This window comes from Xenia sp. Carnegie-2017, unplaced genomic scaffold (genome assembly GCF_021976095.1).
Source record: "Xenia sp. Carnegie-2017 unplaced genomic scaffold, XeniaSp_v1 HiC_scaffold_14, whole genome shotgun sequence".
Taxonomy (NCBI): domain Eukaryota; kingdom Metazoa; phylum Cnidaria; class Anthozoa; order Malacalcyonacea; family Xeniidae; genus Xenia; species Xenia sp. Carnegie-2017.
The window spans coordinates 8,633,062-8,660,314 of NW_025813447.1; the positions used below are offsets into that span (position 1 = coordinate 8,633,062).

Sequence of the window (27,253 nt, forward strand, 5' to 3'; positions counted from 1 at the left end):
GACTTAGTTTTCATCTATCCTGCTATCCGTGCTTAGTTGTTTTTCTTATTGCCTATTTCTAGCAAATGTATGAAAATTTGGGATTAATGAAATGTATTGTAATTATGTATTAACTTGTTGACTGACTGGCGCTTCTATACCATTTGGTGTAATGTTATAGAGGTTGGCACAAATCAGCTAGGCAATATTCTTTTAACATGTTAATATGGTGGTGCTTCTTGCATTCGAATCATGCATGTAACATTGAAATGAAATGTTATTCACAATCGATCTAGTTTAAAGTTGAAAAAGAAATTGCAATGCGCTGGCAGAGTATTGCAAAGTCTTCCAATTCAACGTCCATTTGAAGCTATCAGCTTATCACTCAAACAAGCTATCGGCGTTCTATACATTTAGTCGCATTATTTCAGGCTCTGTTATACCGTTGAGGGACGTTAAAACAGTGTCTGCACATCAGTTTAAAAAATTAACTTCCAGTAGGTAAAGGTTTCGAAGGAAGCCTTCACTGTAAATGTTTGCAGTTCACAGCTGTCTTCTGCAAATCATCGTGAAGCACGAGTTTCGAATGAAATTTTAAAAGATCTTCTGCAAACACTGGTTTTGCAAAATACAAGTGCTTTAACAATTTGTCGTGATTTTATTTCAACAATTATTCTTACAGTTATCGATACGTGGCAACCATTGCCGATTTCGTCTGCGGTATGCGTTTGTTTGTTTATTTGAATGTTTGTTTGTTTGTTTCTTTGACTGTTTGTTTGTTTTCACACTCCTAGCATGTTATGCAGTAATTTTAGGCGCAAAGGGACGAGAAGATACAGAAGAGCGGCGAGTTGCAAGTGGGTTTGTCTCTCATTCATCATGTCTATCAATGTTTGCTTGTGTCTCTTTTAGAACGACGTATAGCCTAGCACGCGCAGTCAACAAACGTGCCTTACGGTAAGTTTAATCAATGAAAGCATTTTTTGAAAAAAAAAATCCTTGACTTCGATTATTCGGTGTTCGCAGATGATCAATGACATATTTCCATTATGAAAAGTGTAAATGTCATTAACGAGCTTACATATATACACTCTAATATAAAATCATGCACAGAAAATAAGTATTTTCAGCATTTCAACTAAATTAGAGAGTTCCCTCGCTCTCTAAATTAGGGAAGAAGTTCTTCGAAAAAGTTGATAAATTCCAAAATAGACTTCTGCCAACTATTTTGGAATTTCCTTTTTTGTAATTAAAATATAGGATGCTTAGTATATAGTATAAAGTGTGTTGGAATCAGGACACCAAGTATTTGAAACATTCAACAAAATGACAACAAAAAATATGATTGGCTTATTCATGGAAGTAGTAAGTGGTTGTACAATGTATTAAATTTAATGGAAACGGCTGTGTGATCAATACGATGCTAATTTTAGTTGGTTGTATAGTGGGTTGTTTTGTTAAGATTGACGTTGTCAGTCATGTACGGAATGCCAAGAAACATCACCTATGAAATTCACGCCAACTTTACACGTGTGTATGTTCAAAAGGTTCTTTCGGATCAATGTAATAATTTGCAATAAGATTTTAACGTGACATCTTTTCTAAAATATATTGAAACTTGTCTGTAATTATTGTCAGGAGACAAAATCATGAATATGCGATAGTCTTTAGACTTGCAACATCAAGGATCAATTTCTGACTAAGGTTGGAATTACGAATTTTTTTTTACGATCCTCGTCAAGAAGAAGCAAAAACGCCCTGGCAAAAGAGTTATTGAAAGAGGATTTACAAAATTGAATATGTGCTCCCCCCCCCACACACAACAGTGGAGCCACTAGTAACTGCTTCCCACCCATATTCAATTAAGTGCATTTCCTTCCCAATTATTGTATCGATGTTATCAGGGCGGTTGAGCCGTAACCATTGAGTTCTATAATAACCATTGAGTTATTATAGAACTCAATGGCCGTAACTAGCATGAGGTAAACGTGGCACATGCCTCGGTTAAATTTGACAATATTTTTTTGCTAATGCTTCCATTTACAAATATTCTTTATGCAATGAGCTTTGAGAATGATTAAGCTATGAACTACACTGTTATTAAATGTTTCTTCGCCATGTCAAGTTACCGACCTTTCATAGCCCTTAAGTGTTAGTTACATGCTGTATTTTTATAAATTCTGACCAAGAAAACAGCACGAAAAGAATTGAGATTAAAGATGGCATAGACTTGCATAGTATGTTCATATCTTTTAAAAATTTGTTTCCTGAGTATGCTTTAGCTTTTTTAAGTAAACAGCATCGTCAAATTGCTCTGAAAATGAGATCTTTTTTCCGAGCAATGGCGATCAATGGCTTCGGTAACCAAAATAAGGTCTGCACACGCTCCTGTTTATATATTATTTATATAGGTAAAAATTCATGTACACAGTTTTGTGGTTTCGGTATTTCAAGAATATTTAACTCGGAGGTTTTAGGAAATTTGTTTTACTGTACGCGTGGAGAGTGGAGACGGTGAGAGCCGAGCCCTGCATCACCTGCTCATCGCCTTCTTTTTGAAGGCCATTTTGATTTTTGATTTGAGATGCTTCGGAGTGCGGTTCTTTTGAAGACGTTGGCTCTTTTTGGTATGTAAAAATACATTTATTTTACGTAATATTTCAGTAGTATTACTTCCTTGTATTATTTTCGTCTCATGCTTGTTTTAAATTGATAATACAGGCTGTTTATGTGTCACTATTTTATGATTTGATTTGATAATTGTGTTAAAAAGCACCTGGTTTGAGTTGACGTGTTGTAAAAGCATATGCTTATAGCTAGTTTCTTCTGATGTAAGGTTTGCTTCTTCACGCGTAGTATTGAGAGTAATTTAATGTAGAACAATTTACTCTAAAGCAGTTGCCTGAATAAACGCTGAGATGTTCCATGTGCTAAAAGGCTAGAGTGTTGGAAATTGAAGAGTTCCTCCATTGATGAAAATTTTAATAACGTCCAGACTGTTTGTGCACGACGATCATCCTTTAAGAGTAAATTAATAATACTTAACTACCATATGCTCATAACTCAACAATAATTTAAAAAGGTGTGATTTACATGAGAGTCTAGATGTTCCTCGAAAGATACATAGGAAGTGAAAGTTGTCGTTGGTAACTCCTTGTAATTCTTCATTTATCATCAATACATCTGTTCACAACACTGCAGTTCTAAATTATATCCAGAATTTCCACAAGCTTGATCTGCTCAACTTAATTGGCTCAATTTTTGTGCTTATAATCGACCATTTCATAACAAAATCTGTTTTCCTTTTCAATGTTTTGTGATATCTTTTAACTTGAAGTATATTTTTAATCCCTTTACTAGTTCATTTAATGTTTCCCAGTACGAAGTCAATTGCATTAATTCAATTCATTTTATATCCATTCCAAAATAGATTGTGATACATATTTTTCCAAATATTTTCTCCTCTGTTATACAAATGAGGATTGTGAGATATCCATACTTTTTCCCTTATCCTTTCCATATTCACCAATAAAAGAGCCCGTTTCGGAGAAGTCGTCATCAGAACCACCATATTCCTCCAAACTGTCATTGTCTTTCAATAAGGGGTCTTTGTATTGTGGAACAGTAGCATTGCTTGCATTTTGTGTTTGTGGAGGTGCAAAGGTCCTTCAATGGAGAAATATTTTTTTAAAAATATTCTTGCCTTACTCCAAAGGAATGAAAGTGAGATTTACATGGGTAGGAAAGGGTGGATGTGTAGAAGAATGGCCCCAAATAAATGATTTCAAAGTATGGGTAAAGGCACTATGAGAGGAGATTTTACATTTGTATGGGAGACAAGTAAATTTGAACACATAAGCATTTTAGGTAAAGGATTTTTCTCTACATTGGTGTTTGCATGTTACTCAAAAGTAAAAGGTTTGTAAATATGATTTGAGATGGTTAACCGACTTGCTTCAAGCAAAATTTTATAAGTGAGGACATTGAATAATCTTGTCTTTTATTATTGAATTTACATTTAATTTAGAGATGCTTATATGATCAGTTTATGTATTAGTCAATATGTTTAGCGTTAGATACTTGTACAGTAGATTAATATACAACAAGGTCCAGAAATATAACTCTGTGACTTAGAGTGTTTTTTTCTGCCTTATGCGGTAGAGATGGATTGTTTGTGTATTACAATTATAATTTGTTTATTGTTGTACATTTTCATGATAATTGATTAATTATGTTAATAAAATCTGTCATTAGATTGCATGATTAATACATGTTGAGAAAAATCTTAACGTTATGGAATGTGGCCTTGATCAAATGGAAACACTTTTAAGCAATGTTAGCGAACAACAAACAGCCAACTTATATCTGACAGTGATAATCCAATGAAGTTATTGAAAACAATGCTTGATAATTTGCAGTTGTTGAAATTGTTAATTTCTTAATTCATAAAGACCTGAACCAAGCCATAGCCCTCTACTTTCGATTAACAATTTTGATGAAAATTATTAGGTTAGGAAGTTTGGACTGTCTGTTACAAAATACTTACACTTCAGGTTCCGTGAAAGTTTGTTCATCCCCATTTCAAGTGTATCATATACTTTACGCTTTCTTTCTCGATCACTCACTAAAATATGTTCACAAAACAACGCCTTTAGGTGCGGTTGGCATAACATTGCTATGGTTTTGATTAGTTACTTGGATATTTCTACATTGTCACTGTTTCAGTATTGAAGAGCGACAACGGACGTAACCAGCCTGCAAGTTTAGTCGTGCTTTGTAAATTTCTCCACAAAGCGTTGTTCATTTCTCTAGAAAGTTAGTGTTTTACAGTAAGTTGACACCAAAATATTTACATAACAGGAACAAACTTGGGGTTAGCCGCCACTGCACTCTTACATGTGTGACACGAATTTTACACAATTTCTAAAATAAAATTTCCCTGAATTTTTTTGTTGTTGATCATTACGTTTTCATGCGCCTGCATTCTAAATCTACTGTGTATTTACGAAAAAATTCTCACGAGATACAAAAAATATTTGAGCTCGCGTTATATTATAGGCCGCAGTTGGATATTAAGAGTCCTTTTGTAACAGTATTTCCACTCTGAAGGAAAAAATAAGAACAGTGAAAGGAATCGTGTTTTTTAAAAGTGGAAACAGTGCCATGTAACGATAAGTTATTGTCAATTAACATCAGTCGAAATATTTACAAACCATTGTATGTCTGTTTAGGTTTTCGTCGAAGGTACAAAAGCAGTAGGAGGAGAAGCAACAGCAGCAGTATGAGGATAAGAATGATGTAGAACCAAACTTCACGGTATATTGGTGAGCTGCCCTTTAGTTCTAAAAAATGAATGAAGAACAATGTCACAGCTTAGTATCTACAAGACTTAAGTATCTAGACCACGCTAACAACGATGATTATTCTCGTAAATGGCTAAACGCAACGAGGTTAGTGTCATATTCGCAATCGTCGGTAAGATGAAAACATCTTATGCGTAAATACATCAAATACGGACAAAAACATAGTCCGAAAAAATATTTTTCTATTCTCAAATTCAATTCGTAAACAAGGAACAACTTTGAACTTTAAGTTTCATTCGTATCCGTCGTTTATGGCTTGAATTCGTGTTAAAGATCGTTTTCGAATTTTGTTTTTCTTTGTATGCTGTTCATCGAATCGAACAATGTTGGGTCCACATTGTTAATAGTCAACTACGAACAATTCGGCAGCATAACATTGTTTGATTCCGTTTTCAGCAAGTTTTTATCCGTGCATAAGACGCACAATAAAATTGGAATGCGCAGTTAAAAGTTCTGTGAGGGAACCACATTTTTCTAAATCGACAAACTTGCTCTTTACCTCTTATGGAAATTGTGCGTCCTTCAGCAAAATCCTCCAGTTGCTTTTCAAGTCACCGTTGGTGACAACAGTTTACAAACAAACTTTGGTATCGTCCAAATCATCAATCTGGATGAACGATTTTGTCCATTTTTCTTGATTTCGATAGCCTCCGTATTCTTTAAGTTTTCATCATCTTCTGTTGAAAAAAGAATTTGTATTTATATGCAAAAAACAGATTTCTAACTAACTACCCTGACAGAATAGATGCTTAAAAACTCTTTCTGAAGTTATGAATTTGACCAAATATGCATGCAATTTGTGGAACTATTGTAACTATGCTCAAAATTCAAAGAATTTTCGCAATACACGCGACGCAAGTCAAAACTGAGATATTGTCAAAGGTTAAGTATTGCGTTGCATCTTCGTGATTCATTGGCAGTCATTCGCGAAAGGATTTGTGATGCGTTTATCAAGCACTCATACAATTTCGGTAATGTTCGACATAACATGTGTCACATAATGTTGCTAACTTAGGAAATAACTACGGACCTTTTTCTCTATAAACAATGTAGAATTTTTCCGGGTATCCGCCTTCCTTTGAGCTTGGAACGTAGGTGACATTGACACTATCTTCGTCGATGGCTTCAACTATTGGTGGAGGTGCCACTGCGGGAGCTACGAAAAAGAATAAATTATATGTTTGATGTCATGCTAGCAAGAAAATCCCCATTTGCGTCTTGGTAAAAATACGTTTTGTGGTTTTGAAAACAACACGCGTGAATCCATGGGCATTTTGACGTTTTCATATTTTGATGTTGCGTTGTTTTGTGTGAAGTTATCTTGTGTTACGTGAGGTTGCGTAAGGTTATGATTATTAAAATAATTTCTCACTTCTCATGTCTGTCGTGCGGGCAGAAGTTGAAACGGCTTCTCCTGAGCCTGCGTTTGTTGCTGCGGTTATAAACACAACGTACTCTGTCTTGGGCTGTAACTTGTCGAACAAATATTCGAGAACACGACTTCCTGTAAAGTTAGAGCTATTGATCCTTAGTTGGTAACCAACAATAATACCGTTAGCCTCGATCGGTGGTTTCCATTGCACGTGCAAATAACGTCCGTATGACGTCACGCTTACGTCATGTACCTCCGGGTTTTCCTTCCTGTGGACACTTTAATATGATTACTTTTTGGTCCCGGGCCAATTTGGTTGTAAGCTTGCAAGTACATGGTGTAGTTCTTAAATGGTTGCAAGTCTCCCTGTCTGTATTGGGTCGTCATTACGTTTTTGATAAAGGTTACGCACGCGTTCTTTTCTCCCACACACGAACTAACCGCGCGTTTTACGCGTGTCTTACTCCCGTCTTCGTACCAATAGCTTAGCTGAAAGAAATGTGGCATGTCGAGTCAGATAAAAATTTAGACAAGATTGTCATGGAAAAAGACATATTATTTTTTCGATGGACAGCGAGTTGTTTTTTTGTAAGTGTAAAGACGTAGCACGTCATTTCGTTAATATTCCTATGTGTATTTCATGTTCATTTTAAAATGAAGCTCAACAAGCAGGAAACATTACTTACTAATAAAACCCTATTGAAACTACTAATGCATTGCACTGTTGTTCAAATCATGTAACTACCAACTTTTATGGACATTTGGTAGTTGTTTTGCTAAACTAGTTCGGTATTTATCACCAGCAAAGGAGCTCCTCCTGGTTTCTAAAGAACCTTCAATGTTTTTTTGTATTCGTTTGTTTTGTTATCTAAACATTCGTAAAGATACAGTTGAAAGCATTTACGTCTTTCCCAAATCAGCAAATTAGTAAAATAAAAACTTTGCCGTGTTGACAAATTTAAAAATTACCCTAAAAAAGAGCAAATACCATGGTGAATGGTCAAAATAATGACGTAATAGTTCTAAAAAGAACTGTTTAAAACCAGAACACTATCCCAGCAATTCTAAAAGAACTGTTTTTAAACCTGAAAAACACAGTTCGTTAGCTTTAAAACAGTTCTTTTAGAAATATTGGGTTAGTGTTCTGGTTTTAAATAGTTCTTTTAGAATTATTGGATTAGCGTTCTGGTTTTAAATAGTTCTTTTAGAATTATTGGGTTTTTTTTTTGGTTTTAAATAGTTCTTTTAGAATTATTGGGTTAGTGTTCTGGTTTTAAATAGTTCTTTTAGAATTATTGAATTAGTGTTCTGGTTTTAAATATTTCTTTTAGAATTTTTTAATTGGTGTTCTGATTTTGAATAGTTCTTTTGGAATTATTGAATTAGTGTTCTGATTTTGAATAGTTCTTTTAGAATTATTGAATTAGTGTTCTGGTTTTAAATAGTTCTTTTAGAATTATTGGGTTAGTGTTCTGGTTTTAAATAGTTCTTTTAGAATTATTGAATTAGTGTTCTGGTTTTAAATAGTTCTTTTAAATTATTGGGTTAGTGTTCTGGTTTAAATAGTTCTTTTAGAATTATTGAATTAGTGTTCTGGTTTTAAACAGTTCTTTTAGAATTATTGAATTAGTGTTCTGGTTTTGAATAGTTCTTTTAGAATTATTGGGTTAGTGTTCTGGTTTTAAATAGTTCTTTTAGAATTATTGGGTTAGTGTTCTGGTTTTAAATATTTCTTTTAGAATTTTTTAATTGGTGTTCTGATTTTGAATAGTTCTTTTGGAATTATTGAATTAGTGTTCTGATTTTGAATAGTTCTTTTAGAATTATTGAATTAGTGTTCTGGTTTTAAATAGTTCTTTTAGAATTATTGAATTAGTGTTCTGATTTTGAATAGTTCTTTTAGAATTATTGGGATAGTGTTCTGGTTTTGAATAGTTCTTTTAGAATTATTGAATTAGTGTTCTGGTTTTAAACAGTTCTTTTAAGAACTATTACGTTATTATTTTGACCATTCGCTATGGCATTTGCTCTTTCTAAAACAATTTTTAAATCAGCACATTGGTAAATTTCTGCGAATAATCAAGATCATCACGATTCATTCTTTAGTGTAAATTTTTTTGTGTTTGAAAAAGCTGGAAGTTCATCTTTGATTTTATTGAATTTTTATCGAAAGTGAAATGGTTCGTTTTATTTGCCGTACGCGAATTTTAACTCCAGCGAAAGTAAAAAATATGCAATGACCCTGGTATGTATGTGATCTATAGTATGTTGAAACCACGCTCCTAAAGGTCCGTTCACACTGGAGGCAGGAAGCGGCGCTCAAACCGTATGCTGTAACTCGTCCAATTTAGCCTTCTATATTTTATATTATGTCGTACACACTGAGTGCAGCGTTACGGCTTTGCTAACTACGTTAGAGGCTAAATTGGACGAGTTACAGCTAACCGCTATTTCATGCGAACGGACCTCAAAATGAAAGCGATGATAAAATCGCCACTGATTTTGAAATATGTCACAAATTTTTGTTCTCATGTATCATAATTGTGTACTAACTCCCTTCCATAACATACCTTGTATCCCTCGATCGGCCTATGATGAACTGTGTCCCATTCCAGCAAAACGTAGTCGGATCCAATATCCTTATGCCTGAACGATTGTGGGGCCACCGTAGGTGCTGTCGTTATGAAGGAAAGAGAAGTTGAGCGAGTTGCCATTAAATGCGATGATTTTAATGACTTTTTCGCTTGCTGATCTTTTAATAGGGCACTCTGGACCATTTCCCTTCGCATTTATGCTTTGCACTTGAATTGCCACTGCTCATCGACGCTCATGTTCATTAGTATGTACTCTTTTCCATAAACTAATTTGTGTTTCCACTTCGATCCGGTTATTCGGTAGCTCACGTTGTACCCAAAGCCTGGACCATTTTCATAAATCTTTGGTACTGCCTGAAATGTATCGTTAGTTGTTCATAATTAGTTTTCTCTAGTTCCGAAAGAGCGGGCGTCGTTCATAGTGACATGAATAAAGTAAGGTGATTATGGTTTGGAAGAGGTCGAAGCACAAATTGATGTAAAGTTGTGGATTCTCAACATATATTTTAGAGCTCAACAAATAGTTTTCAGCATAGCCATATAAAATTTGGTTTTATAAAATTTATTGAAAGAGTGACGTTTCGTTTTGACTTAACACATCTTCAGACTAATAAGAAAGTTAACAAGAATTATAGATCTTGATGATGGATCCCCGAAAACCTCTTCATTTCCAAACTAAAGCCTTCACTTGACACCAAAGGCAGTTCCATCCCTCTTAAGCTTTTCCAGTCTTAACACCTCACCCTAACCATACAACACATCGCACTTACACATCCACAGTAATCTGATACCTCGAATTATATAAATAACGTTTCCCGCCTTGCAACAATATTGGTAAAGTTGTGGTACGGAGGGAGAGGTGGAAGGAGAAGTCTTAAAGTTGTTGCTTGCAGGAGTTGACTTAAGGCGGAAATTTAAAGTTGTTTTTGGAATTCGTGTGATTCAAAAGAGACTTACAGCGAAAAAATATCCGACGTTGAATTTTTCTTAAGTAATATTCATCACTTTATTTCAGACATGGTGATTGTAAGAATTTCAGTGTCTTTCAAATAAGAGATGCGCATGTCATGCAAGAGATGTTTTCGTCCATTCGTATACTCACCTTCCATTTAATTTTAAGGGTTTGCGCCATTTCTGAATAGGCAGTGACTCCAGTAGGACAAACTGACGGTTCTAAAGCAATTAAACGAGAAAAAAAAACACTCATGTTTTAGTTTTAGTTATTAGTCGATTTCTACAATTGAATGAGAAATGATACATTTCTCATTTGATTTTTTTTAAGCCGAACAGCAAACTCTGCTCTGCTGTTTTACATCCTTTTCCTGGGTGTGAAAAGATTTTGGGGAAGTCTACATCTTAGACGGGAACAGCTAATATGTGTTTTGTACTTACTATCAGCTGGGGTTTTGCACGTTTGTCCTTTTGTGTAATTACTTGGCTCGCTCAATCCATAAACGTTCTCAGCAATCACTCGAAAAACTATGTCTGTGTAAGGATTCAGTCCCTTCACGATACGACCTTCTAGGTTTCCACTTACAGTCATGTTGTCCGTTACATTGTACCACATAGTCATATTTTCCATCGCACTCCACTGGATGAAGACTCTGTCCACAGTGTGATAAGAGTTGAGATATAATGTCCAAGTAAGATTAGCAGTGAAGTTTTGACATCCTCCATTGATGTTTAAATTTTGTGGAGCATCTGGAGGACCTGTCATATGAGGTTGAGATCACAGAGTTATCAAAAAAACAGGAATTGTGATGAAAATTACAGAGCTCATATTTTTTAACTTTCAATTACTTTAAAAAGACTAAGTTGAAATAAGAGAACTGTTTCCTCATCTGAATAAGAGAAAAATGCGGAAATCACTGGATAATAATCTTACCGTTTACAATGACGAGGGCCGTTGAAGATTTTCCTGTATTGTAAATGTTCGTCTTGACAAACGCTCGACATTTATATTCTCCGCTGTCTTGTAGCTAGAATAAGAAAATGCAACATATATATGACGTATTACCAATTTACTTTGTATCGTCCACAATATTGGAAATCGCGTTTTCAAAATAACATCTTTTTTGAAGTGATCGGTTTGAATCTGGGAGCATCGTTACATGGAGTGGAGTTTTGAGTTGGACTGTTTGGCGTTGGTGTCAATTCTCGATATTAAAGATAACTACTGCTTATATTTTTAAAATGTCATTCAACACCAGCACCAAATGTCCTTCTGATAACTCCACTAACCTGGATGATCTCCATCTACAAACATGTAACAACTTTTTTTGATTGGAAACTGCGTCATCAGATCTTGACATTTAAAAGTACATAGGTGCCCCCTAATCTTTCATTGATGAAAGAGTGCCGCAATTTCAATTTCTGACTGACAGTTGCATTTTGCCTTTCGCCCTTATGTTGAAACTTGCTCAAACCTACTCAATAATATCAACTCGGCATCATCAAACTATTATCTAATGAATGGCAATACTGTTTCAGCGCACATGTTTTTTGTTAATCGTTCTGATGGTAACCAAAATCGGCATAATTGGTAATGGGAAAAAAAGTTTCTATGGGGTTTGGACCTTACAACAATATTTCTTTCTCGTCGCACAGCAGCATTTTATATTATTCGGCCTTTAAGTATTCAAGTTCGGGTTTTTCACTTTGGAGATTCTACTCACTTGAGATGAAGTCACATTTAATGTTTGATTGCTTTTTCTCAAGTCTTTTCCATTGTGAAACCATTTATATTGGATAGGTAGATCTGGCTTGGAGTAAGCTTCACATTCTAGGGAGAAGCTTTCTCCTTTCTTCACATCTGTTTTGTTCTGAGGTCGTGTTGTAAAGATGATCATTGCTATGAAGAATAAAGCAGCAAAAAACTGGAGTGACTTACTGTTCATAAAGTCCATCTATACCCATTCTTACCCTTTTGTTTATCTTTATAATTCTTATCCATTATTCACTACATCTTTACTCATTTTCTTAGGCCATGTTACTCCATCCCCCAAAACAAACCCATTTTTACTTATTTAATTCTTGAAGAAAATTCTATCTTCAACTAATTGTATCAATGTTGTTTTGTATTGCAATATTGCTTTTACATGTACCGTCACTTTCCGAGCGCGCCTGCGCTGTAGGACATTCACCACTTCCACCTTCGCTATTGTAAGTTAGTACGCGAAATTCCCACAACTCTAACGCAGAAGTGCTGTTGATGGTAAACTCCGGGGCGTTACCAAATGGTAAAACTTTTTCAAGCCACATTTGACGTCCAGGTTTTCTGTATTGAAATATATAACCAAATCCTGGGCCGTTTTGATGCAGTTTTGGGACGTCCTTAACAATTTAAGACATATTGCGTTAGGCACTTTGGTTTTGGATGAAATGATATCAGTGTCTTACCTTCCAAGTTACTCTGATGTTGCGAGGATTCGTTGAGCTTCCTTTAACATCAATGGGACAGAACGAAGGCTCTGTGAATAAAGAAAACGAGTCTTTCAAGTTTGATGTTTAATGTGTACAATGCTGTGACGATTTACCGTCTGTAAATTGTTAACTCTTCCAAATTCAATAATGCTAATCTCATAAATTTTCCAAGAGTATTTTTTGCAAATTGTTTTTTAAGAACAAAGCGATTCTGGCTCTTTTGGTATCAAACAAGCGATGAAATTTTATAGACATTCTCCCATGACGATGGTTGGAATCGAATGAAATATATTTTCGTGTATTTTTCACAATTATTAATTCGCTCAATGTCCATATCTGTAATATCCTTCGTTGTATTCTTGTTAAAACTCTCCCAAACAAAGGATTTTCGGGACTGTTTTTTTTTAAAATGGGTAAAGTTGAAATATTGTTTGTACTTACTGTCAGCTGGGGTTTTGCACGTTTGTCCTTTTGTGTAATTACTTGGCTCGCTCAATCCATAAACGTTCTCAGCAAACACTCGAAAAACTATGTCTGTGTAAGGATTCAGTCCCTTCACGATACGACTTTCTATGTTTCCACTTACAGTCATGTTGTCCGTTACATTGTACCACATAGTCATATTTTCCATCGTACTCCACTGGATGAAGACTCTGTCCACAGTGTGATAAGAGTTGAGATACAATGTCCAAGTAAGATTAGCAGTTAAGTTTCGACATCCTCCATTGATGTTTAAATTTTGTGGAGCATCTGGAGGACCTGTCATATGAGGTTGAGATCACAGGGTTAGCAAAAAACCAGGAATTGTGATAAAAATTACAGAGCTCATATTTTTATATTTTTACATGTATAAAATTAGGATGAAATAAGAGAACTGTTTCCTCATCTGAATAAGAGAAAAATGCGGAAATCACTGGATAATAATCTTACCGTTTACAATGACGAGAGCCGTTGAAGTTTTTCCTGCATTGTAAATGTTCGTCTTGACAAACGCTCGACATTTATATTCTCCGCTGTCTTGTAGCTGGATTAAGAAAATACAACACACACGTGATGTAATACCATTTATATTGTACAGCATATTTTCCTTTTCTGTTATGTTGAAAGATTGCTCAAATCGACACAACAATGTCTACTCATTGTCACCCAACAGTAATCAAATGAACGGTAATGCTCGTTCATAGCACATATTTATGTCAATTGTCTGTGACTGGTACTAACGCTAGTAAAATTAGTCATGGGATTAAACAGTTTGTGCAGTGTCTATGGTATTAGACTAACTAAACTGGGTACTTTGAAAAAGCTCTTACTCTCTTTTCCCCACCACATCATTAAAATATCGTGTTTGTTATTTTTACAATGTCCTTATATTTTGGATATTCTACTTACTTGAGATGAAGTCACATTTAATGTTTGATTGCTTTTTCCCAAGTCTTTTCCATTGTGAAACCATTTATATTGGATAGGTAGATCTGGCTTGGAGTAAGCTTCACATTCTAGTGAGAAGCTTTCTCCTTTCTTCACATCTGTCTTGTTCTGAGGTCGTTTTGTGAAGATGATCATTGCTATAAAAAATGAAATAGCAAAGCACTGGAGTAAGTTACTGTAGATAAAGTCCATCTTTACCTATTTTACCCTTTCCTATCTTTACCATTCTTATCCGTTTATCTACATCTTTACTCATTTTCTTAGTCATGTTATTCTTTTGTAATCAAACACATTTCAGCAAATTTAATCTAAGTCTTGCTGCAAACTTATGCTACGTATTCGTTTCAATATGCAAGTAAGTCATTTACCGTCCTTTCCCGATCGCGCCTGCGTGTAGGGACATTCACCACTTGTTCCTTCGCTATTGTAAGTTAGTACGCGAAATTCCCACAACTCTGACGGAGCCGTATTGTTGGTAAACTCCGGGCACTGCCAACTGGAAGAACTTCTTGCTGCCATATTTGAAGACCAGATTTTCTGTATTGAAATACATAACCGAATCCCGGGCCACTTTGATGCAGTTTTGGAACTTCCTAAAGCAATTATCCTGCGTTAGGCGTTATGGTTTTGGACGAAATAATATCACTATGTCATTGTCTTACCTGCCAAGTTACTCTAATATCATGAGGACGTATTGAGCTTCCATTCACATTAATTGGACAGAAAGAAGGCTCTGTGAATGAAGAAAACGAGTGTTTGATACAAAGAGCATGATTTGAAGACAGTTAAAATCTCTTAAATTTTCGTGTGCGAAAATTTTGCGAGGATTAAACGTTTTGGGAATTTTTTATTTCGCCCAAAACTAAGCGATTCTAACACTCGAATTGAAAATGTAATTTTAAGTATTGTGCATTTAACAATATTGTTTTGCACAATGTTCATTTTCAAAATGTCTTTCGTTTACGTATATTTGTAGAAACTCTCAGCTAGCAAAAGATTTATGGGGTGTTAACATTTAAGATAGGTAAAGTTGAAATATTGTTTGTACTTACTGTCAGCTGGGGTTTTGCACGTTTGTCCTTTTGTGTAATTACTTGGCTCGCTCAATCCATAAACGTTCTCAGCAAACACTCGAAAAACTATGTCTGTGTGAGGATTCAGTCCCTTCACGATACGACCATCTAGGTTTCCACTTACAGTCATGTTGTCCGTTACATTGTACCACATAGTCATACTTTCTATCACACTCCACTGGATGAAGACTCTGTCCACAGTGTGATAAGAGTTGAGATATAATGTCCAAGTAAGATTAGCAGTGAAGTTTCGACATCCTCCATTGATGTTTAAATTTTGTGGAGCATCTGGAGGACCTGTTAAATGAGGTTGAGATGACAGAGGTTTCAAAAAATCAGGAATGGTGATAAAATTTACAGAGCTCAAATTTTTATGCTTTTACGTATATAAAATTAGGATGAAATAAGAGAACTGTTTCCTCCTCTGAATAAGAGAAAAAATACAGAGATCACTGGATATTGATCTTACCGTTTACAATGACGAGGGCCGTTGAAGTTTTTCCTGTAATGTATATGTTCGTCTTGACAAACGCTCGACATTTATATTCTCCGCTGTCTTGTAGCTGGATTAAGAAAATACAACTTACACGTGATGCAACACCAATTTATATTGTACAGCATATATTATTGAGAGAAGCACAATTTCTAAAATAACATCTTCGATGTGCAGTTATGCGTCCGTAACCTTCATTGAAAAAAGAGGGATCGTACTTTCAATTTTCCACAGATAACCTGTAGATCTATTTTCATCTTCTGTTATGTTTAAAGAATTGCTCAATGTCATCCAACATTAGTCCAATGAACGGTGATGCTCTTTCATAGCTCATACTTTTGTTCATTGTCTATGACTGGTACTAACATTAGTAAAATTAGTCATGAGATTAAAAGTTTGAGCAGTGTTTATGGTATTGGACTAACAAAGCTGGGTACTTTGAAGAAGCTCTCTCCTTTTTCTCACCACATCATTAAAATATTGTGTCTTGTTATTTTTACAATGTTCTTATATTTTGGAAATTCTACTTACTTGAGATGAAGTCACATTTAAGGTTTGATTGCTTTTTCCCAAGTCTTTTCCATTGTGAAACCATTTATATTGGATAGGTAGATCTGGCTTGGAGTAAGCTTCACATTCTAGTGAGAAGCTTTCTCCTTTCTTCACATCTGTCTTGTTCTGAGGTCGTTTTGTGAAGATGATCATTGCTATAAAAAATGAAATAGCAAAGCACTGGAGTAAGTTACTGTAGATAAAGTCCATCTTTACCTATTTTTACCCTTTTTTTCCTATCTTTACCATTCTTATCCGTTATCTACTACATCTTTACTCATTTCCTTAGTCATGTTATTCTTTTGTAATCAAACACATTTCAGCAAATTTAATCTAAGTCTTGCTGCAAACTTATGCTACGTATTCGTTTCAATATGCAAGTAAGTCATTTACCGTCCTCTCCCGATCGCGCCTGCGTGGTAGGACATTCACCACTTGTTCCTTCGCTATTGTAAGTTAGTACGCGAAATTCCCACAACTCTGACGGAGCCGTATTGTTGATGGTAAACTCCGGGCACTGCTGGAAGAACTTCTTGCTGCCATATTTGAAGACCAGATTTTCTGTATTGAAATACATAACCGAATCCGGCCACTTTGATGCAGTTTGGCACTTCCTAAAGCAATTTGGTTATCCTGCGTTAGGCGTTATGGATTTGGACGAAATAATATCACTATGTAATTGTCTTACCTGCCAAGTTACTCTAATATCATGAGGACGTATTGAGCTTCCATTCATTAATGGACAGAAAGAAGGCTCTGTGAATAAAGTGTTTGATACAATGAGCATGATTTGAAGACAGCTAAAATCTCTTAAATTTTCGTTGCGAAAATTTTGCGAGGATAAACGTTTTGGGAATTTTTATTTCGCCCAAATACTAAGCGATTCTAACGAATTGAAAATGTAATTTTAAATTGTGCATTTAACAATTGTTTTGCACAATGTTCATTTCAAAATGTCTTTCGTTTACGTATATTTGTAGAAACTCTCAGCTAGCAAAAGATTTATGGGTGTTAACATTTAAGATAGGTAAAGTTGAAATATTGTTTGTACTTACTGTCAGCTGGGGTTTTGCACGTTTGTCCTTTTGTGTAATTACTTGGCTCGCTCAATCCATAAACATTCTCAGCAAACACTCGAAAAACTATGTCTGTGTAAGGATTCAGTCCCTTCACGATACGACCTTCTAGGTTTCCACTTACAGTCATGTTGTCTGTTACATTGTACCACATAGTCATATTTTCCATCACACTCCACTGGATGAAGACTCTGTCCACAGTGTGATAAGAGTTGAGATATAATGTCCAAGTAAGATTAGCAGTGAAGTTTCGACATCCTCCATTGATGTTTAAATTTTGTGGAGCATCTGGAGGACCTGTTAAATGAGGTTGAGAGGACAGAGGTTTCAAAAAATCAGGAATGGTGATAAAATTTACAGAGCTCAAATTTTTATGCTTTTACGTATATAAAATTAGGATGAAATAAAAGAACTGTTTCCTCATCTGAATAAGAGAAAAATGTAGAGACCACTGGATATTGATCTTACCGTTTACAATGACGAGGGCCGTTGAAGTTTTTCCTGTATTGTAAATGTTCGTCTTGACAAACGCTCGACATTTATATTCTCCGCTGTCTTGTAGCTGGATTAAGAAAATACAACACACTCGTGATGTAATACAAATTTATATTGTACAGCATATATTATTGAGAGAAGCACAATTTCTAAAATAACATCATCGATGTGCAGTTACGTGCCCGTAACCTTCATTGAAAAAAGAAGGATCGTACTTTCAATTTTCCACAGATAACCTGTGGATGTATTTTCCTCTTCTGTTATGTTTAAAGAATTGCTCAATGACATCCAACATTAGTCCAATGAACGGTGATGCTCTTTCATAGCTCATATTTTTGTTCATTGTCTATGACTGGTACTAACATTAGTAAAATTAGTCATGGGATTAAAAGTTTGAGCAGTGTTTATGGTATTGGACTAACAAAGCTGGGTACTTTGAACAAGCTCTCTCCTTTTTCTCACCACATCATTAAAATATTGTGTCTTGTTATTTTTACAATGTTCTTATATTTTGGAAATTCTACTCACTTGAGATGAAGTCACATTTAAGGTTTGATTGCTTTTTCCCAAATCTTTTCCATTGTGAAACCATTTATATTGGATAGGTAGATCTGGCTTGGAGTAAGCTTCACATTCTAGTGAGAAGCTTTCTCCTTTCTTCACATCTGTCTTGTTCTGAGGTCGTTTTGTGAAGATTATCATCGCTATAGATATTAATGAAAGAGTTGCAATGGCTTAATATCAAGAATGTCCATCTTTGACCATTTTACCCTTTTTTCCTATCTTAACACTTTTCATCCATTATCTATAACATTATACTTATTTACTTTAGCCATAATGTTTTATTCCAAATGAAACTCGTTCTAGCAAAGTTAATCTTAGTCTTGTAAATCCATACTGTTCGTTTCAATATCCATTCAAGTCATGTACCTTGCTTTCCCGAACGCGCCTGTGCAATAGGACATTCACCACTTGTTCCTTCACTATTGTAAGTTAGTACGCGAAATACCCACAACTCTAACGGAGCTGTATTGTTGATGGTAAACTCCGGGGCACTGCCAACTGGAAGAACTTCTTGCCGCCACATTTGACTACCAGATTTTCGGTATTGAAATACATAACCGAATCCCGGGCCGTTTTGATACAGTTTTGGAACTTCCTAAAGCAATTTAGTTATCCTGCGTTAGGCGTTATGGTTTTAGACGAAATAATATCGCTATGTCATTGTCTTACCTGCCATGTTACTCTAATGTCATGAGGACGTGTTGAGCTTCCATTCACAATAATGGGACAGAACGAAGGCTCTGTGAATGAAGAAAACGAATGTTGGATACAATGAGCATGATTTGAAGGCAATTAAAATCTTTACTGTTTAATGTGTGAAAATGTAGTAATGATTTGTAAGCTTTGGGTATCAAGTGAGGGGTCCCTTCTGTAGAAATTTTCATTGTAATTTTCGTGACAACTGTTTTGAGCGACTAGCATTATTGAAATCTCTTTCTCTTTGTTTTTGTTGAAACTCTCAGATGGCAAAGGATTTGGAGGATGTTCACATTAATTTACAGTTCTTTATAATATTTGTACTTACTCTCAGCTGGAGTTTTGCACGTTGGTCCTTTAGTGACATTACTTGACTCGCTTTGTCCGTCTACGTTCTCGGCAAACGCTCGGAATACTATCTCTGCGTAAGGTTTCAGTCCTTTCAAGATATGGCCTTCTGCGTTGCCTTGCACGTGATCTGATGCGTTGTACCATGTAATCGTGTCATGTGATATAATACCCCACTGCAATTGGATTCCCGTCAAGGGCTTGAATGGATTACGGTATGAAATGATCCATGTGAGGTTTGCAGTGAAGTTTGTGCATGTTCCGTGAAGTCGTAGGTTCTCCGGGGCTTCTGGCGGTCCTGTAGCATAAAGCGCGTTTTTTTAGACTGCTAGACGTGATACAAAGTTTCCTTTAATATGATAATATGCGCTATCGAGCAATGTACTTCTTTATTGTTAATTAATCAGCGATTGCTTCTATGTGACTTATCCTTTACAAAAGGAAATTCGGGTTAAGGCGTGTGGATGTATTTTTAATTGCTCGTTTACTGTTTCTATTTCTCTTCTTACCGTGGACTATCACAATTGCGCTAGATCTTTTCTCCGAGCTTGAGCTGTAGGCAATGCAGGTGTAGACGCCACTGTCATGGCTCTAAAACAACATGCAGTCAGTTGAGGAGCTTTTAAAATTACTCAACAGTGAGTTTTTCTCATTAATCAAAACACATTTCATTGATTCAATCATTAATCCTATGAGAGCATAAGGCAATCCACATGATAATTTGGCTTGCGAGTTACACAACAAGAAAAGCAGACCTTCGCATTTGATATGGTTAATTTTTTGTTCGTTAGATCCCATAATGCATTGCTTTTCATAATTTCGACTCCGTTGTAAAGCCATTTGTAACGAATGTTCAACGGTGGGTCGGAATTAGCTTCGCAAAGCAATGAGAAACTTTCTCCTTCCATCAAATCAGTCTTGTTTTCTGGTCGCTTGATGAAAACAATTTCCGCTGTAAGAAAAAAAATATCGTGATTTTACCCGTGATGCATGTAGATGATCGACCAGATATCTCGTATATAACAATACAAAAGTCGAGGCGAGTGGTCTACTGCAATGTCAATGATTTGAGGCCAGAAAGATCTAATAAGTATATCAAAATTATATCTAGTCTTGATAAAACGATCGCTCCTTTTTGTGCAACAAAATGCTCATGCGCAGTCATTGTGCGTTCCTTTTGTCTGATTACGCACCTCTTCACACGATGTTGCGTAATATTGACATGAATATCGTTGAATGAAGGTTAGTGTATTATAGTACTTACCGACTTTAATAAACATGTCTTTACTGACACTGCCAAACATATTACTCGCAATACAAGCATAGATCCCGCTGTCGTTGTGGGATAGATTATGCACGAGCAAGTCTTGATCATCTTTGAGATCATATTTTGTCGTTTTGTTTATTTCCAACTTTTCTCCTTTGAAAAACCAATCATGTTTTGCTCGCGGAATGGCTTCCGATATACACGAGATCTGACCAGTGTTACCCACAGTAAAATCCTTTGCTATCAAATCTGATGTGATATCTGGAGGCTTCACTGAAAATACGACAAATAAGGTTTGCTTACTGCGGTTTTTGTTTTGTATTAACTTTATAAATCTTCTATGACCTGTTGTTATACAGAGTGAGAAACGAGCATGTCGTTATTAGTCAAGGGTGAATCAATAGTGGTGTAGGTCTTCAGGTAATAAAACTCTAAACCTGACTTAATGGCTTACTCAATATACATCATTTTGAAACAATGGTAAAAGGCATTCATTATGTTTCGTTTTAATTCGAAAAAAATTCTTGAAAATAGAAACACTATCTGGAAACACCAAATGGAAAATTTATTGGAAGTGAAATCTATCGTTGCACTGCATATGTAGATGTAACCAGTTGACAAATGGGTGTGGCATACGTGTACCCCACCTCGAACTTGAAGCGACACTGTCTGATATGCAAAACCAAAAGCATTCTTCGCAACACATTGATACATTCCGTTATCACTGGGTTCAACACTATGAATCGTTAGTGTTCCGTTTTCGATGGTGTAACGGTTGCTAAAAACGATATACGTGAAGGTTATAGTCGATTTTATTGATATATAAAGATGGTTTTGCTTTCAAGAACATGACCTACTTATTCCCGTGATAAAAACACGGTTATGTTGACTTAGTTCAATGTCCGCTTTAACTGCATTGCCCTAAATCATGTAAACTACTAGTAAACTGACCATAAACATTCACGTTGCAAAAACTCGCGTGCGTTATTTTTCGCGTGCACTTGCTATTTACATGTAATTAAGTGAAAGTTGATTTCCAGTGCTTTGTAATGTTTAAATTATAAATGGAGATTCGTCTAACCAACAACGTTTTGTAACGTCACGTGTTCTCTCGGTTTGCTTTGCCTGGAAAAAGCATGCGTGCGTATATTTCTAGGCGTGGACGTCAACTTCAAAAGCCACATGTGTTGTTATGTTTTATGTTTTATCAAGTGATGTTCCTACTTACCTCACATTGCTCATAGCGGTTGTATTGGCATACCATTGGAGCGTTGGGTCCGGATCACCTTTGGTCAAACAACTCCAAGTATGCCGAGAAAAAATGTTCGGCTTACTGCTGACTATTGTTTTGACAAACGTAGGCGGTTCTGCAAAAGAATTTTAAAGGCATTTTAGCATTTAAACGTTGTCTAACTTAGGCATTTAAAGGCATAAATACATTTCAAAATTAATGAACTGTTTGATTGTTGGGAAAAAACATCGTTTAGACGTATATGCAAATGTGTCTCAAAGGCGTATCTTATGTTCATCCTATGTGAAATTCAACCCTTAACAAGTTTCTCATGTACCTCTAACGACAATTTTTGTTTCCTCTGACGCAGTTCTCTTGATATTATTTTCGTCAATGGTCACGTGACACGTGTAATTTCCCGCGTTACGAGACTTCACGTTTTCAATCAACAATACTCTGTTGTATTCCAAAAGAGCGACGCCGTCAATTTGATGAAACACTTGGCTCTTTTTACCCTGCAAATCCGTCTTCTCCCAACGATACTTTGGAGTTGGACTGGATGATTTTAAAAGAGACGTTAAAATTAGTTGAATTTTGCTGATCCCCCATTCTACCAATTGTCAAAGGAAAGTGGTTTGGCACGAAGATATGGCGTGCTTTTGGATTTGGGCTGGGAAAAACTTAGTTATAATGTTGGAGGTAGTTGGTGATCAGATACGATTGAGGACTAGTTGTACCTTTCCATTAGAAATATTGTAGCTTAGTTTCGTAGCGAGTAAAGAAAGTGATGAACTGCGAACTTACTATCCAGCGGCAACACATCTTAATTTTACTATATCTCCCCGGGCAACTTCTTGGTTTGGGATTTTTTGAACGTCAGGACCAAACGAGGTGATGTTCTCTGGGAAAACAAAAAATCGTTTGTGCATATTGTTTTAACTATATGTATTGTGACCTCCTGGGCTGCTACTTGAAAAAAGATATACCTACCTCCTGTAGTTTTGAATCTAAAAACTCCAGACTTTTGAAAGTTTAAGCTTGAGCCGCCTTCGTTGGCTTCGATCAGGCATCTTATGCCACGGTTTTGTTGAATGGATGCTAGATTAGCTTTGGTGACGTGAGAAAAAAACAGTCTACCATCTCCCATGACCAATGCGTTCTCGACGTCGGAAAAGAGCCATGTCCCCCAAGCAGTGAGTCCACCCCATTTGTAAATGGCATACTTGGTGTAGCCATGAGGTGGACAATCTATTGTTAGTTGTTGTCCGACAGTAACATTAAGTGTTTGATCGTTGTCGTTGAAAAAGCTGCCAGCAACTGCAAGGAATGATATCATAGTTTGCAAAGGAATCGAAAGAAACGTAAATTTTGCTTACGGCGGACATTGAGATGCGTGTCAAATTCAAGTGCCACTGAAGAAGTCAAGTTTATCGCCTCATATGCCGTTCTTATATAGCCATATGCCGTTACATAATCATGCATGATTCATAATGAGCATGCGCAATGATTTGACCGATATACAGTCTTCAATATACGATAAAAATAGTGAGCACGTTAACGTTCTCTTACGTACCCATGAACTCCACTTTAATTTCGCGCCCAAAAAACTTTCCTATTTGTGCTGTAACAAACAACTGGTATACTCCTTGCATTGCTAATGATTGTTGTAGGAGTATTAATCTGGGCCCTAATGACAGCATCGTATTCTTGTCGATATTGCTTCCATTGTGATACCATTGATACTTTGGATCTATTGCCCCCACTACCGTGCTTCGTAAACCCCTGAAATTGTTCATCAAAACGCGATAATCCGTTGGTTCGTTCGTGAAACGAGGTTCACTTTCGACTAAATGAGAAATAAATAATGTTAAAACTTTGTTCGAGTATTTTTTAGGGATTGATAGAAAACGCGATGTAGATTTTATCATTAAAGATCTTCACAAAACATATCATTTCCATCTCTAAAACACCGTGACATGTTAGGATGTACATAAACTCAATGTGAATAAAACAATAAAAATTAATATTGTTGATCACAAAACATAACATTTTCATCTCTAAAACACCGTGACATGTTAGGATGTACATAAACACAATGTGAATAAAACAGTAAAAATTAATATTGTTGATCACAAAACATAACATTTTCATCTCTAAAACACCGTGACATGTTAGGATGTACATAAACTCAATGTGAATAAAACAATAAAAATTAATATTGTTGATCACAAAACATAACATTTTCATCTCTAAAACACCGTGACATGTTAGGATGTACATAAACTCAATGTGAATAAAACAGTAAAAATTAATATTGTTGATCACAAAACATAACATTTTCATCTCTAAAACACTGTGACATGTTAGGATGTACATAAACACAATGTGAATAAAACAATAAAAATTAATATTGTTGATCACAAAACATAACATTTTCATCTCTAAAACACCGTGACATGTTAGGATGTACATAAACACAATGTGAATACAACAATAAAACTAATATTGTTGATTTCTATGCTTTTTCGCCATACTTTGACGTGGTCAACCTATGTTGTTTTTCTACTTGTTTAGTATGTAACATATACGTAACATTGACATGTGACGCGTGTAACACGTGATACACACTATTTGTTAAGTGTGTAACATATTCGTGGCATTCCTTCCACATTGTAAGGCTGAGTTTACACTATACCGGATTCGCTCATCACGACATCTTCATTTGCTTTAAAAGGTTAACTGTTCGGAGTAAAAGCTTATTAAGCTGATAGATTTAGTCTATTTAATTGTGTTTCTGACGTTGAACAATTTCACTACCTTTTAATAAAAAGAGTATTCAACCTGCTTCAATAGCAATCCGGTATAGTGCAAACGGGGCCTAATATTTACATATCAGTACTACTATTCCTTACCGGTGTGTATTTTGTAACACAGCAACACAGCCGTGACAACAATAGTCAGTGATTTCATATTTGTTAATGAATTTTTCAGTTCAAGACGATAGAATAAGCAAACGTTGTTGAGAGATAAGCCACAGAGCAACTGACTATGGTATTTGAGCAGTCTTTAGCGATGGTGTATCATACATCAGAAGGATATCCCGTCAGTATTTTTCTTCTAGTGGGTGAGTTTTTTTCTGCAGGACTTCCTCAGCTGTCATCAATTCTTGTTAGTTGTGGTTCTTCCGAGCGTTTTTCCTAAAGAAAGAGTGTCCCAGACCTGTCGCTATTAATATTAGGTTAGTTTCAAGATACTGCGCTTGAGAAGCAAAATATCAATATTTTTCAAGGTTATTTCAGTAGAGGTAACTTCTAGGATCTTTTCTTTTTGTTTAACTTGGCTTAGAGCATACTTTTCAAGACAGACAACTTTGCTTTAATGTCCTTACAGTCGTCGAAAACATCACGACTTACTGATGATTTCAAAACGCTGTCACACTCGAATTAGCCCGATTATTGTTTTGAAATTTTCATATGCACACACTGCGCGCATTAAGTTGTCAAAGTTGCGGGCCTGTCATCGTGCTGTTACCTTGCTATCAGTATGTTCAAGGTGTCGTTCAAGGCGTTAAGTCAATGATTACTCCCATAAATAATAAAAGAATAAAATTGCTCACGTATTGCGTATAGAAATGGATGATTAATCGGTGATTAATGTATATTGGCAGGCATTAGTGTATATTGCCAGGCAGACGTTAAATTAAAATAAAGTGTACTTTTCAAACGCAAAGTCGGGTGGGGTCATTGCTTGATGCTAGTTTTGCGTGTCAAAAGTTACGAGTTTTGCCACACACTAAAAATTAATTGTCCACTCACCATGTTGCTGCCACGAATAAAAGGTTTGTCACAGTGTGACGCTCAAACGAGAAGAGAAAGTGATTATCCAAACACCGAGATATTATCAACTCTTTGAAAACCTAGAGCTGTGATTATCCAAACACCGAGATATTTCAACTCTTTGAAAACCTAGAGCTGTGATTATCCAAACACCGAGATATTTCAACTCTTTGAAAACCTAGAGCTGTGATTGGTTTCGTCATGCTTTTTTTTAACGATCCTTCTGGACTTCCTTGGAATTTCCTTTTCGCTGTGCACGAAAACAAACTTTTCTCGCGGAAAGGACAAAATTGCTCATCGAATGGGGCTTAATGCTTTTTTAATCAAAATAGGAATCGGCACTGGATGACCTGGTTGTACGTCGATGTGTGAACACATATGTCGATGTGTGAACATGTGTGTCGATGTGATTGTGTTGTGAGAACCAAACCTTTGTAAAATTTGAGGTGTAGGTTAGCTCCGTAGTTTGTTACGTGACAAACATACGTCACAGTACAGCGTAAAGCTAACTTCGTAGCTACGTAAGACAACTGCACCCAACCCTTGTCCAGTTTGGTTGATATCTCAGTTGTTCTAACTGTCTCTGCCTTAAATATGACCAAACACTTGAACCCATAATAACTTATGTTTGCGTGCGATAATGTCTGTTTAAGAACACTTACTAATCACACGGTTTGTAATTTTAAAATGTAAACACTGGGATGAAATTAGCTTAGTGTATTATGAATGTATGTAAATCCTGAATGACAGGCCCTCGTTAAAGAAAGAGATGCGAAAACCGCGCGTTGAACTTACAATCATCTTGAAATACGCCTTGTGTTTGAAAAATGGAAAAATGCTAATTTGCCGTATGGCGTCACAAATCAACGCTTTGTAAGATGTAGCGATCATGACAACCGAAGCAATCCTCAAACGTTGAAAATTTTCCATTTGTTTGATCTCGTTGTTGTTCTATTTGTTTTGTTGCAATTTTTAAACACTTGTACCTGTCTTGCGTCATTTAATTTCGCATTTCTCCTTCAAAAATGTCTTCATGTCACACGAAGTCACCCGAGCGGGCAGTGTGTCACCGAATCGCTTTTTTCGGCGCATTTTTTTTCTGCCTAAGTGATAACAAGTTTCGTTTACCTTCTAGTGTCCAATTGCTTTCCGAGAGTGGTCGGATCTTTTCAATGCACAGGTAAGATGCAATAAAATCCCTCTTTATAATTAAGTTGATACAAACGAACAAAGAGTTGGTCGGCAGATGGCTTCTGTCTATAGCTTCCTCATAGCTCTTGTTTTGTGCACCTTATTTGTGTTAGCCACGTTAAAACGGCGTATGCGTCTGACTTGAGGTTCGAACAGAAATGAATAGAACGTTGTTATAGAAGGTTTCAAAACAATATATCGGTCTGGTATCGATTCGCTCATTTGAATACGATGAAAAGGCGTTTTTGCTAAATTTGCATATTTTTGAAAAC

General features: G+C 35.9%; 2 protein-coding genes and 2 long non-coding RNA genes across 4 annotated transcripts; all 4 read right to left on the reverse strand.

Annotated features, from left to right (window-relative positions):
• Positions 1 to 2,600: 2,600 nt before the first annotated feature.
• LOC124435704 lies at positions 2,601 to 5,884 on the reverse strand. The gene is made up of 4 exons (XR_006945125.1): positions 5,842 to 5,884; positions 5,193 to 5,321; positions 4,526 to 4,603; positions 2,601 to 3,645 (listed from the first exon to the last, which is right to left on the reverse strand). It is a non-coding gene; the product is annotated as an uncharacterized LOC124435704 (long non-coding RNA).
• A 4-nt stretch (positions 5,885 to 5,888) lies between these two features.
• Positions 5,889 to 7,101, reverse strand: LOC124435210 (fibronectin type III domain-containing protein-like). The gene is made up of 4 exons (XM_046985154.1): positions 7,049 to 7,101; positions 6,715 to 6,983; positions 6,373 to 6,498; positions 5,889 to 6,019 (listed from the first exon to the last, which is right to left on the reverse strand). The coding sequence occupies exons 1-4, from the start codon at positions 7,099 to 7,101 to the stop codon at positions 5,889 to 5,891; spliced, it is 579 nt and encodes a 192-aa protein (XP_046841110.1).
• A 4-nt stretch (positions 7,102 to 7,105) lies between these two features.
• On the reverse strand, positions 7,106 to 9,390 carry LOC124435705. The gene is made up of 2 exons (XR_006945126.1): positions 9,285 to 9,390; positions 7,106 to 7,203 (listed from the first exon to the last, which is right to left on the reverse strand). It is a non-coding gene; the product is annotated as an uncharacterized LOC124435705 (long non-coding RNA).
• A 113-nt stretch (positions 9,391 to 9,503) lies between these two features.
• Positions 9,504 to 27,209, reverse strand: LOC124435211 (contactin-6-like). The gene is made up of 24 exons (XM_046985155.1): positions 26,919 to 27,209; positions 24,867 to 25,151; positions 23,528 to 23,800; positions 22,945 to 23,271; positions 22,759 to 22,855; positions 22,292 to 22,509; positions 21,952 to 22,090; positions 21,371 to 21,501; positions 20,721 to 20,996; positions 20,212 to 20,408; positions 19,966 to 20,047; positions 19,437 to 19,754; positions 19,082 to 19,152; positions 18,779 to 19,007; positions 18,377 to 18,552; positions 17,822 to 17,915; positions 13,173 to 13,490; positions 12,708 to 12,778; positions 12,413 to 12,641; positions 11,984 to 12,159; positions 11,194 to 11,287; positions 10,701 to 11,018; positions 10,411 to 10,481; positions 9,504 to 9,662 (listed from the first exon to the last, which is right to left on the reverse strand). Exons 2-24 carry the CDS (start codon positions 24,922 to 24,924, stop codon positions 9,504 to 9,506), a joined length of 4,122 nt encoding a protein of 1,373 aa, XP_046841111.1. The 5' UTR covers positions 24,925 to 25,151; positions 26,919 to 27,209.
• Positions 27,210 to 27,253: the final 44 nt, after the last annotated feature.

What these genes read in the sequence shown, in the direction of transcription:
- LOC124435210 (XM_046985154.1), bottom strand. Translation starts at nt 7,101, where the DNA reads ATGACGACCCAATACAGACAGGGAGACTTGCAACCATTTAAGAACTAC. An exon ending in CCGCACGACAGACATGAGAA is followed by an intron (nt 6,499 to 6,714) that starts GTGAGAAATTAT and finishes TCTTTTTCGTAG; the next exon opens with CTCCCGCAGTGGCACCTCCA. An exon ending in CATTGTTTATAGAGAAAAAG is followed by an intron (nt 6,020 to 6,372) that starts GTCCGTAGTTAT and finishes TTTTTTCAACAG; the next exon opens with AAGATGATGAAAACTTAAAG.
- LOC124435211 (XM_046985155.1), bottom strand. Translation starts at nt 24,924, where the DNA reads ATGAAATCACTGACTATTGTTGTCACGGCTGTGTTGCTGTGTTACAAA. An exon ending in AGATGTGTTGCCGCTGGATA is followed by an intron (nt 22,510 to 22,758) that starts GTAAGTTCGCAG and finishes AAAATCATCCAG; the next exon opens with TCCAACTCCAAAGTATCGTT. An exon ending in TAACCATATCAAATGCGAAG is followed by an intron (nt 20,048 to 20,211) that starts GTCTGCTTTTCT and finishes ATGTTGTTTTAG; the next exon opens with AGCCATGACAGTGGCGTCTA.